The sequence below is a fragment of the Barbus barbus genome, assembly GCF_936440315.1.
Source record: "Barbus barbus genome assembly, chromosome: 37".
NCBI classification, from domain to species: Eukaryota; Metazoa; Chordata; class Actinopteri; order Cypriniformes; family Cyprinidae; genus Barbus; species Barbus barbus.
In genome coordinates, this window is record NC_136715.1 from 12,088,421 (window position 1) to 12,100,843 (window position 12,423).

Genomic DNA, 12,423 nt, shown 5'->3' on the forward strand with positions numbered 1-12,423 from the left:
AAAAAAGCTTTTAGGGTAAGATAAACTGTTTAAGTATTTGTTAAGAAATAGTAGAGTATATTTCTGAAATTTTCTAATACCACATTAAGAATAGTTTATACATGCCTCCACCCCATACAGAACCGAAACAAAACAGTGACCTCAAAACTGCTATAAGTAATTGATCTAAAAATGATGGTGAAATATAAAACTATTGGTTTAATGTTTATTATGGGTATTAAAACTATATACTTTGTTTAATGCAGAATATGCAAATGTACAAATATGTATATGGTTTTGTTGTAAGAAATTATTAGTTCATTCGCAGTGCTTCATGGGAGTGGATGGTCGCTAAAGAGATCTTTTGATGTGATTTGCTTGTTTCAGTACTTAGATTGGTGATATTTCTTTACAGAGTCATGGTTGTAGTAGCTTTTTGTTTAGTTTCTTTTTTAAACCACAAATTCCACTAAGATTCACATCATGGCTACTGGCAAGTGCGAGTCTCTGTGTATTCATTATGTAATGAAACTAATGTATTACCTTACATTATTCTGTCACTGTTAGTAAAATCTATGAAATACTGTGGCATTACTTTGTATGCAAAGTAGTGTGCTTGGCATTAAAAAGTGCAGTTTTCTCAGTGTTCGCAAGAGAAGCCAGATGATGCTACATTGTCTTATATATCATTTAAAACAGATTAGCTTTTTTGTAAAAATTACAGATAATGATTTGATTTGTCAGTGTTTTTAAAATTTGGTAAATGACACTTTTTTTATTTAAAAAAATTTTTTGGTGACGCATTCTCTCTGTATGAGCACATTGGGCAGGAATTCAGTGTCCATTTGTCTTAGCTGCATTCCTGGCCCTCTGTGCTTTTTAAAATCCTGCAGCTTTCACGTTAACCTACCATTAACACGGTGCTGCATTTATTATTATCAGCTGCTCGTATGTGTGCAGCTCTCCATTTCTCTCCAGCCAGAGTGGCACTTTGCTGTGACTGGCAGATTAATTATGGAGTACATGCATGCATCCCCAGTAGACGGCTGAGCCAGGGAGGTGGGAATCTGCCCTCATGTAAATCAATGAGACTGGCGCTCGGAGGACACAGCACCCCGGCCAATGTGTATCTGCCAGACCTCGTTACTGGAACAGGGCTACTCCGATGCCTCGGATCTCCCAGTCTGTTGCTCGCTGCCTTAAAGGAATCTCTCTGGCAGGCCCGAGATCAGCACTGGTATCCGACAGGCCAGGATGAGCGGCGGTCTCACTGTGACAAGCCCTGATCTGCTGCAGGCTGTAATAAGCCGAACAATGCACTCGGCTGGCAGTGTGCGCAGCGGAGCGATAATTGACACATCCTAAAAATGCGAGTAACGACTGGGTTATTAATGCTCTCATCCTGGGGGTGGTTACAGTGCAACCATTAAGCCTTTAATGGAGAGGGAAGAGTGACATTTAAAAGCTGTTGCTGTTACCTACTTTTCCATTTAATGAAGAGGAGTCTTCGGGCTGGCCGCAGCAAACAATTACAGCACTCGACATTCAGGCGCAACAATGAGCCGTTGCTATTTTAGTTATTCTTGTTTTCAAAAATGGCTCGAGAGCAGTGCCTAGGGCATTGGAAAAAATTAGGAATCTCCTTTTTACTCTGGGGCAGGTGAGCGTGTTTCCCACCCCTCCCTGTTTTCCCTTTCATGATCGCTAAGACAACACAAGTATTTCTACATGCCGTAATAATGTTGTTGATGTAGAAGACATGGCCAGAGTTTCGGTTAGGAGTAGAAAAGCCAAGGGCTTGTTACTAGGTTACATCACTGTTGTTGTTGTGAAGCGGTGTGCCAGGTCTTCAGGCACTGTGGAAGGAGCTCACAGAGAGTGATTCCCCTCTGCCGAAGCCAAGTTACCATCCCCCCAGACAGGGCCTTCTCCACCACAAGTCTGCTTACTAACCACACATCCATGTACACACACGAGTTTGCTCACGTTTGTTCTGTAATGTCAATATTTATTGTTCACGCTTTGACTCGTAGAAACGGTGTCTGAGAGAGCATACGGCGTGCCAAAGCAATTAACGCTCTCTTTTAACACTGTGATCGGAGGATATTGAGTTTTGGAAAGAGATTACTCCCAGTAATTGTCGTCTTTGAATTACAGTAGGATCTCAGTTGCCTTTGTATATTTTACCTTGAGAATTCTCAAGCGTTTCTTAATGCAGTCTATAAGACGCTTAGAGCATTCACACAGTTTGTCAGTTGTTACTAAACCGCTCTCATTGTTTCAGCATGGCCTTATTAGTAAAATCTACCTTTTGCACGTTTTAGTACTTCACTTGGGAAAGGCAACTTTTTTTTCTTTTTAAGCACCTAAAACAAATAGAAAATGTGTATCAAATAGAGGTGTGAATCTTCACAATCTTTGTTTCACAATTAGATTCGGTTACAATTCAGAGGGTAGCGATTTGTTTATAAAAATATTAACAATGCCTTACTTTTTTTCCTCATTTTAAATCTATTTAACAGAAGCATGCATACAGAAATATAATCAAATGTAAAAATAATCACTGCGTAGTTTTTAGTCAATTAATTGCAAATAAATTTAGTAATTAAAGCTGCAACAGATATTCAGTCAAGTCCAGTCAAGAATTTGCCCTTATGTTTTGTTGTTTGATTAACATAAATGACCCAGACAGCAGCAGGTTAATTAACCCCCCAATTTTTTTCTGTTCAATTAAGACTTAACCAGTTGTATGTACCTGAATGCTCACCAAGACAGATATTTTGAAATAATTCTGTCTATCTGACTATTCAAGTGCAATACACTACTAAAGAGAACTGAATTTGGGATCACAAGGTGTCAGAGAAGGTCGGCAACTGCGATAGTCAGTGCAAGTAACGCATTGAGATCTTTTTTGTGGCTTATTGCACTTAATAACTGTAACAGTAAGCACGTTCTGCAGTACCCTCCCACAGTAAAAACCAAAACATCAGGCACAAGTGCTTTGCTTCCTAAGCACATATGCAACATTTTTTAATCGTATATAAGTGTAGACTACGGTATTTACAATAAAACAGTACATTAATATGCATGATAGGCCTGTGTTCACGCATCAATACGGAATTGCTCACATCAGCATCATAAAAACAATTACATTCTGCAGCTCTAGTATCAAATGGTACTTCATTTTGGCTCAAATAGTAGTATTCAGTAGTATTTTGTTAATTCAAAGCAGTGACATGCATTTGTTGTAATCAGTTCCCAGGGGGCTTCTGACTTGAGTAAACTGAACTGCCTAACTCTGTGGAAGTGTGCGTAATGGCCACCAGCCATTTCCCTTTTCCGTGCCAGCCAATGCATGCTCCTCTGCAGCGCGGGCCTGTAACAGAGTCATTTGTACAGGTGCCACTGTTAATGAGGGGAGATGCAGGCTGCATTTTACTGCCTGGCACTGCAGAGGTGCGCTAATTACCACAGCAGCGCTCCTGAGAGCAGTGCATTCCTGGCTGATGTGCATGGAGTCAAAATGGCAGCAGCCTTGTAGCAAGTAGATGATGCTTGAGACCTGAACCTTTATCTACAGATTTCATCATTCAGAATTCTTGCAGGGATACTTTTGTGGTTTGTGGGACGGTGATCTGAATATTAAGTGCACAGAATGCCTCATTCTGCATGCATCATTTGGCATTTTTGTAATGTATTACTTTATTAGTCAAAGCCTTAAAATACATTGTGCATTATGCACGTGGCATATTAACATTAACATTTAATCAGCCTTTCTTTTTTGTTATAAGAACTGTTATATGTAAGTGTTTAAGTTCACCTGAAGTATTTTAGCATTTAGTCACTCTGACCTTCCAAAAAAAATCAGATGACAACTCAGTTGAAACTTGATATAAAGTTTTGAACTTTGCTTCAGTTATTTTATTGCAGCTTTTTATATCTGATGCTTTTTTGATATCCAGCTCTTTTATTTTGATCAATATTTCAAAGTTTTTCTGAGCAATTCTGACTTTGCTGCCCACAGTTTTATCTGTTACAGTCAGCTTTGGTTTTCCTTGTGTAGTCTTTACTTTCAAATACATATATGGTCATAATCGACAAGGGCAAAGCTTACAGATTCTACTTTATTGAAGACGTGTTGTTATCCAACATATCCATGAGCCTTTTTTTCTGAATCGATGTCAAGTGTTTGGGTTAATTTTTTTTCAATGTGTATTGTTTTAAAAAAAAAATATTTTTTTTTTATTGAAATAAATGGTTCTTAAATTAATTTAAGGTCATAAATGTTGCATTCGTTATGAAAAAAAAAAACTAAATTCTGTTTAAAATGGTTTGAGATGACATTAACATGTCACCACAGGATATTAATTAATGCCATCTACTCTTTTGTCTAGATTTTTGATATTTGATAATGTGACTCTGAAAACCTTCAGATACTGGCTAACCATACATTTACATTTATGCATTTGGCAGAGAGTTTTTTCCAAAAGCAAGTTCAGGCTGTTTATTTTATCAGTACATGGATGGTTGCCTTACCTTTCACATTTATTTGGATGCTGTCTGCCTGGCATTATTTTCAGGGTGGTTGCCTGTTTGTTGCAACATGCAGCGGTTTCATTTTGTCAATGCAGTTTATTTCTGCAGTCTATGTGAAAATCAGATTGGATGCATGAGAAATTGAAGAGTCCACTGTGCATAGATTTGATTTAATTTAACAAGTGCCCAAAGGTGCTCATTTGCTGCGTGTGAATGGCGAGTATGGTAAATTAGAATTTTAAAGGTGCCATAGAATGCATTGATACAGTATTTTAAATTGTTCTCTGATATCTACACAGAAGGTATGTGGCTTAGGTAAAGGCAAAAAATCTCCAGAAACGATTTTACATGTCCATTTACAACCCTAGGATTTCTCCCTAGAATGAAACGGTCTGTTATTGGCTTATTTGGCAGGGTCATGAATAATAATGAGCTCTGCTCTGATTGGCTGTTTCACAGTGCTGCTCAATGTTGAGCTCTGCTCTGATTGGCTGTTTCACAGTATGGCTCATCAGCAAGAAGGAAGCACAGGGAGGAAAATATATATTTAAATACTTTCTCTCACAGTTATATCGTCGGGTAATTATACTGTATATAAAACGCGGGCATCAGGGAGCCGTTATTAATATGCGAGGCATTGAAACTGCTTTTGAACGATCCATCGATCGCCTTATAGTTTAACTTTCAAGAGACGCGATCACACAAACTATGTTTACATTATGGAGCAACAGTACTTACCACACATTTCACAAGATCAGATGCTTGTCAGTGGTGCTCAGCATCTGTAAGTCATTCGCCATCATCCTCATCTCTCCTTACTGAGAGTGAAATCTTATGTACTGTCACAGGCTACCGCTAGCAAGGAGCTAACCATGTCCCTTTAGTGGCTCGCGTTATTTGCTTTCTGTGCCTTTCTGAATACAGACACCAACCCATCCCTGCACTTCACACCCCCTGCACGGCCTGGAACATAACATTTATTTTGTTATTTTCGCTGTTGTCCGCGCTTGTTTATTTACAATACCTGCAGAGCTTCTGATGGTTCGGCCGGCTTAGAACAAGGACAGGTTTATGCAAATGTTGGGGGCGTAGTGATCCCGACTGTTGCGTCACAGTCGGTGTTATGTTCTGATTCGCCTGTTTTTCAGTGGTCTTTTTTAATCACGAGATTTACATATGAAGGAGAAAACTATGGTGTTTGAGGCTCACTGTATGTCATTTCCATGTACAGAACTGTTATTATTTAAATATGCCAGGGTAAAGACAGTTTTTCATTCTATGGCACCTTTAAGTTTGCACTTCATACAGCTGGATCAGAGGATCCCATCCTTATGCTGGAAAAAATCTTTTAAATTAGAGGGTCATGACTCACCTTTATGGAAATGACAGAATGATGAAAAAAGACAGTCTGTCATAGCACTGGCCTCACAGACATCTCATTTATCAGATTTCAGAGGCTCGCGCTCGCTTTCTGCCATTCTAGAGGAATTTCAATGAGGTTCCCGAGAGAACCGGGGAGGTATTTTTAAACCGAGGTTCGTCTGAATAATGTGGGATATTCCATCCCCTGGTGCCTTTTTTCCACGCGTGTTGTCATTTTCACGATAAGACGTTCTGCGCAAAGTGTAGATGGGTTATGCCGCCCGACTGTGTACCTATGTGACGGGACGGGCCTCACGCTTTTGCTACTATTTTGAGCCAGAGAGGGCAGCGTGCCTAAAACACAAGGTTGTTTGTGGGTGTAGGGTGCAGCCGCAGACGGGAATAAGAGACCGTGCTGCAAGACACCGACTGAGAGGCCTGTTTACATCGCAGAGAGATGGAGGGGGAGGGAGGGATAGAAAGGGTTGCGCTACCCTCAGGAGAATTGGAATTCCTTGTGAACCGTTCCCCCATTTGGCTGGCAGTTGTGAAAACAATTCTGCAGCATTTACTCAGTTTGCGGCTCGGATTACAGTTGTGTGAGTCAGCTGCAGGTGCAGGCCAGAGGTAGGAGGTGGGCCAGACGGCTTGGCCGGTCTGTGCAGCACAATGTTTTTTTTGGGGTTTGTCTGCAGATCTGCGTCTGTTCTAGAGCTTCTCTCCAAAGAGAAATGCTGCCTGTTTGAATGTGCTAATTAAAATGACATTGGTTCCAGTTGGAGTGGTTCTAACTATTGAAGTGTCGGTGCGCTTCAGAAGCGATTGCTCATATCCTGACAGTGTCGGGCAATATAATGATCCCCTCTCTTGCTCTTCTCTGCAGGTTTCGTTTTTGAGTGACACCAACAAAAACAGTGATCTGAGGGAGCCTCTGCGTCGTCGCCGCACCGGATCGTCACCCCTCCTTTGCCGCTACCACTCGACCTGCCACCATGACGTCAGAGCTGGAGAGCAGCTTGACCTCCATGGACTGGCTGCCGCAGCTGACCATGCGGGCGGCCATTCAGAAAGCGGACGCCCAGAACGCTCATGGGCCGGGCATGGCTAAGAAGAGCGCCCTGCTGGACCCCAACACCACACTGGATCAGGAAGAGGTGCAGCAGCACAAGGACGGCAAACCGCCGTACAGCTACGCTAGCCTCATCACGTTTGCCATCAACAGCTCGCCAAAGAAGAAAATGACACTGAGCGAGATCTACCAGTGGATCTGTGACAATTTCCCCTATTACAGGGAAGCCGGCAGCGGGTGGAAGGTAAGGGGCGAGGTGCTGACTGTAAGCGCCAGTTAATTTGTCATTATTTGCTTTCTGCCCGTCAGAGACATTTGCATGCACACAAGTGACGTCCCTCCACTTAAATTCAATCAGTGTACCGAATCAGCCCTGGATTTAGTCAGAGGAGACTGCCAAGGTTAATGTGTGAAATTATTCTCATTTCTTATGCTGTCAAGGCTTTTTTTTCTTCCTTTCCTTGCCAAGGAGCGTTTCGAAAATATCAAAGCAACAGCCACGCTGCTATTTTGCAAAGCGTCATTCGGATCTTTTTATGACCATTAATATTTGACACAGTATCTTGTCTCTCTAGACACAAGAAAATAAAAGCTCTTTTTGAAGACACGTGTGAGAAGGAAGTGTGTTGATATTCACCCAGCCAGATCCAGCCACACAAGCCATAGAAGAGGAAAAAAAACTGCCTTTCATGACTTGTATTATTCATGCCAGATGCCTTAATAGAAGTCCATTATGTTGGAGAGAGCCATTGCTGTGTCACCATCTCAAGGAGCATATGATATACAGAGATGAAGCCGTGCTGATTGCCTTTTAAAGAGCGGAGATGGAAATTGATATTAGAATGAGCTTTCCAATCAGTTGACATTTATTGGCAATAGAATCGGTAGCACAGCTTTATTGCAGGCAGACAAGATGTACGTGGTTCATATCCGTGCAAGACACGTCCCTGTGCGTGTGTATGCGCATCTATCTGTTGGTGAGCATATTTTCACACACACCACCCTCTTTTTCTCTGCTGTAAAACGGATATTTATGTCAGTGTAGATATGAGAGCAACACATGATTTTGTTAGTTTAAAAATCACCTTAAAATATGTTTATAGATGCAGGTTTTACTTGATAACTATAATCAAAATAACAAATCAAACATTTGGCTCCATACACTTCCACCCCATTGTTGTCTGTGGATTACAGAGCAGGAGAGTTTCAATTGCATATTTATTAATCCTATTTCCTTAAGTTTTCTTCCCTCCAGAAGCATAACGCTATTTTCACTGAAAAGATTTGTATTTGCAGATTTCTGAGGTGAGTTTGAGGGTCAACGTGGTGCTTTTTCTCTTAAGATGTACCATGAACAAATGGATTTCTGCGTTTTTCACTGAATTCACTGAAATCGCTGTACAAGGTTGCTGCCCTGACATGTTTACCGAGAGACGGCTTTCCATTTTGCTGGAATGTAGCCTTTTTTCAAAAGCCTCATGGAAAGAGGCGACCCACCGCGCTGTTCTCAATGATGGCCGCTAATTGCCACATTCCATCTCTATATCATGTATTGTTACAGCTATTATATTGAGAATCTGGAAATAAATAAAGTCACACTGGTCACTCTTTGTGAAACTGCTTGCGTTTAAATGCACAGTGCGAGACAGACCGAGGCACTTTGCAATCCTACTATGTGATGTGGAAAATGGCTTTCAGGATATCGCAGCACAAACGCATCACACAGGCGGAAGAGCGTGTACTGATGGGAAAACAGAGCTACGGAGTTGGTGTTAAGAATTGTATAACAGCAATACGAGTGTTTCTTTTAATAGACCGGAGAGCACAAATCTCACTCTGACCGACTATTATTTTAGAGAGATCCTTTGTCTCTGAAGTGCGCGCTGCTATATTTGCGCGTTTGCGCACATACCGAGCATGGCTGGGGTGAATGTAGGTCTGTGTGCAGTCATCGCCCTCCATCTCTCCACATCCCCCCTGAGATGTCGGCAGCAGGAATTTACGACCCAGTGCACGCACACGTCTGTTCTCTATGATAATTCTAGCTGAGCCGGAGAGATGAGACCAGGCTAATCCAGGCAACTCATTTAGTCATCTCAATAGAACTCCATTAGCCAATGCTTTTAAGAAATATCAATAAGTGATGTCAATAAGAATAGATAATTCATCAAGGTCAAAAAATATTAACGCTGTATTAGGGGAGACAGATATGCAGCTTGAGATGAATTTTAGCACATTCTGTCTCAATATTATGAATGCAATATTATCTGTATGCAATATTATGAAACTGGTTACTGTAGAGTTGGGTTGTCAGCAGAGTTAGAAATTTTGCCCACAAGCCACAGTGGCTGGTGAAATGCAGAATTTGACTAACTGCTTTTTTTTTTTTTTATACTAGCATTTTTTTTTCTTTTCTATATAAAATAACTCACCATGATGTGAAATTGAACAGATTATTTGTTTCTTTTTTGCTTTCACACTGTCTCATTGGCTTTGTATTGGGACTCTTTGGATTTTTATAAGCTCCCGCAGTGTGTGGGACTTCTATTCCTATAGCGTATATTTTTAACCAGTCCCACACTGGTTAAAAGGTTGGGGTCATTAAGATTTCAGTTATTTTTTTTAAGAAATTCATATTTTTATTCCTCTAGAAAACATCATATTAATCAAAAGTGACAGTAAAGACATTTTTAATATTAAAACATTTATATTTCAAATATGTGGCCGTTTGAATTTTCTATTCATTAAAGAATATTGTATCGACCACAGTACTGGTACTTTTTAATTTATTTTTTTTTTTGTGTGAGGAGGAATGTTTTGGAATGCTAAAATTAATACAATATAGCTCCTTTTTCAGCACAACATTTTTACTGCAGGCAGATTTATATCACAATCCCGCAGTGGTTTGAATTAAAGATCAAATTCTTGTATATGATTTGTATCAAAAAATCTAGTATTACTGCCTCGGAACAGCAGGGTGGTGTTCATTTATATAGCCACTACACAGAGTCAAGATATTGCTTTGACTGTCATCACAAGAAATAATCATTCATCCCTTTTGAAAGCTCTTATGTAATATACTCGCCTTTGTCCGGTTCTCATAATCCCAATTATCTGCAAGCTACCTCTGATGAGATGTTTAATGCTGTCAAGATGCTTAGCATCCGTCACCATCTGAGTTTATGCTTTTGACACTGAAAGCTGCTTCTGGTGAAGCGAAAGCCATCACAACCCACCTGATCCGAGCGTTCCAGCATCCTCATCGCGTTTGACCTCAGAGCACTTATATAGAAGCTGTAACGGAGTGCAACCAGGCTAAACCTCACTTTAAAAGCATTAAATGTATGGATGTTAGAGGATTATGGAGGACCCAAGCCACACGAAAGCTCTTGTTATCCTCTGAGAATTTTCAATCTCTGTTTACACAACAGGTTTGTAATCCGGCCACAGAGCAGGCCGTAATCTGATCAGGCACTCAGAAAACGTGTGGCGCTAGCAGATGTGACAGCGTGGCCTGCTTATGATGGCTTTGCCGTGGCTGCTGCTGCTGCTCCTCAGGATACACAATGCAGTTCTGGCACTTTCTCGCCTAATTGCTCCCTGATGATTTACCAGCAGTGCTTTGGGAAGGCTGGATGACTTTTCAGGTCATCGCTGTACCCAATTTCGAACCCACAGTCTGAATCTCATTGTACAGGAGACGGCTCGTCTGAAGCGCCGCTGAAAATCCCAGGCAGTTCCTGTATCTTAACCAAGCTTGAAATGTTTGTTCTTGAATCTCTTCCATTGCTACCGGCAAGATATTCTCCCGTTTCCACACCTGCAAAAGTGTGCAAATGCTTAATTCCTCACAAACGCCGTAGCCGCTGATGCTCCAAAGCTGTTTCGGCCTGCTCTAATGGATAAATGAGGTTGGCGAGTTTGAGTCTTGCCCTGTTTAAAAACGCTGTTGGCACATGTGGAGTGTCAGGACCTTCTTCTTTGATCTCATTATGAAATGCAAATGCTCACCAACCTAAACAGATCAAAGGTTGCACCCGCTGCTGGGCAGCCAACATAATAATGGAAGCCAGGGGCGATTGACCGTTTTTTTCCCCCTAATAAGTGATTTGGGGGACTGCTTCACCCCCCCAGGGCGTTATTTACTTGTGAGCCGGGAACATTATCTCTTAAGTAACTCGACAGACCAAATCCCAGCTCCCCTTGCTTTTATTTAAATGTGGAAGCACAGGTATTGCACTCATCATATCTCTGGACTCAGGCTTGTTGTGCGGGGTTTGGAATATTAAGATGTAAAATTGCTTCAGCGCACTCTGATTTTCAGTTTAATCCTCCAGCCAGGATCATTACGCGGTCGGGCATTTCATTTTTAAACGTCCTCCTGATATTAAATTATTCAAATGCTAAGATACATATTGATAAAAGTTGTCTGTTTTTTTCCACCAACTTTTTCTAAAAATATAGTTACCTTACAGTAAATCAGATTTGAAAATCTAGTGTGCAGTTATTAGGCCTGTTGTAGTTGTATATATTTAGTTTGCAGCCTCTCTGTGTTTTTAATTGTGGCAGCAGCAGAAGTGGCTGTGTCAGTGGTGGGAGTGGTGGTGATTCATGCCATAGCCAGTTTGATCCTGCTGTGTGGCTGGCTCCCGTGTCAGGAAGCTCCCGCCTGGCTGCCCGCCCACCAGCCTCACCTTGCCCCATCCCACTCTTACCCTGCCGCTCACACAGAGTAGGTGGGCAGAAAGCGTAGCGGCTCACCAGGTGGAGCTGGCAGAGAGGGCACTCGCTACACCTCGCAAAGTATGGAGTTGACTTTGGAAGTGCTTTTGGAAGAAACTGACGTCTTGAATCACTTTAACCAGTTATGTTGTAGCCATATAACTGGTCTTGATCCACTGTTTTCTTTTTTTTTAATTAAGGGAAGTGCTACTTTTGAGCAATTGTTAGATACGCAGTGTTTCCCCTAGGTTTACAGCTTTCGCAAATTCCGTTTTATTTTTTTTTTCCTTTTTATGTTAGTTACCAAATTCTCTGTTTTAGCATGACTAATCATTTGAATGCATAAAAACAACTTAATTTATTCAAATTTATTCTTAAAAAAGCCATATGAATTTTTCTTCTCCTCAAAGTCTCTGTAATTTTTCTGGTTATCAAATTAAGGCATAATACATTAATTTCATTTATCTTTTAATTATTGAAAATTAATCAAACTTTTTTTTTTTGGCAACAAAGGGGATTTTCTATTAACAATAAAACATGGAAGAAATGTTGTGTGATTATTCCTTAATTTAAGTTTTAATAGTACTAATAGTATTAGTATTATGTACATTCTACTAAATATCTCTGGCACAGTGTCTTCAAGTTAAACCGAACTTTTATTTTGATGGGTTGCTGGGAATACCTTTACATTTCTGCATGATATGAGGCTAGGTTTACTCAAATGAAATGGTAAAATGCTCATGAAGTGTCTCTCA

General features: G+C 40.7%; 1 protein-coding gene across 1 annotated transcript in view; it reads left to right on the plus strand.

The window, feature by feature from the left end:
- LOC306856865 (forkhead box protein J3-like) overlaps positions 1–12,423 on the plus strand; it is a 110,306-nt gene that overhangs the window by 48,686 nt on the left and 49,197 nt on the right. The window contains exon 2 of the mRNA XM_079396384.1: positions 6,761–7,190. Within this exon, the coding sequence (XP_079252510.1) occupies positions 6,870–7,190 (321 nt within the window). The 5' untranslated portion in view covers positions 6,761–6,869. The remainder of the gene's footprint in view (positions 1–6,760; positions 7,191–12,423) is intronic.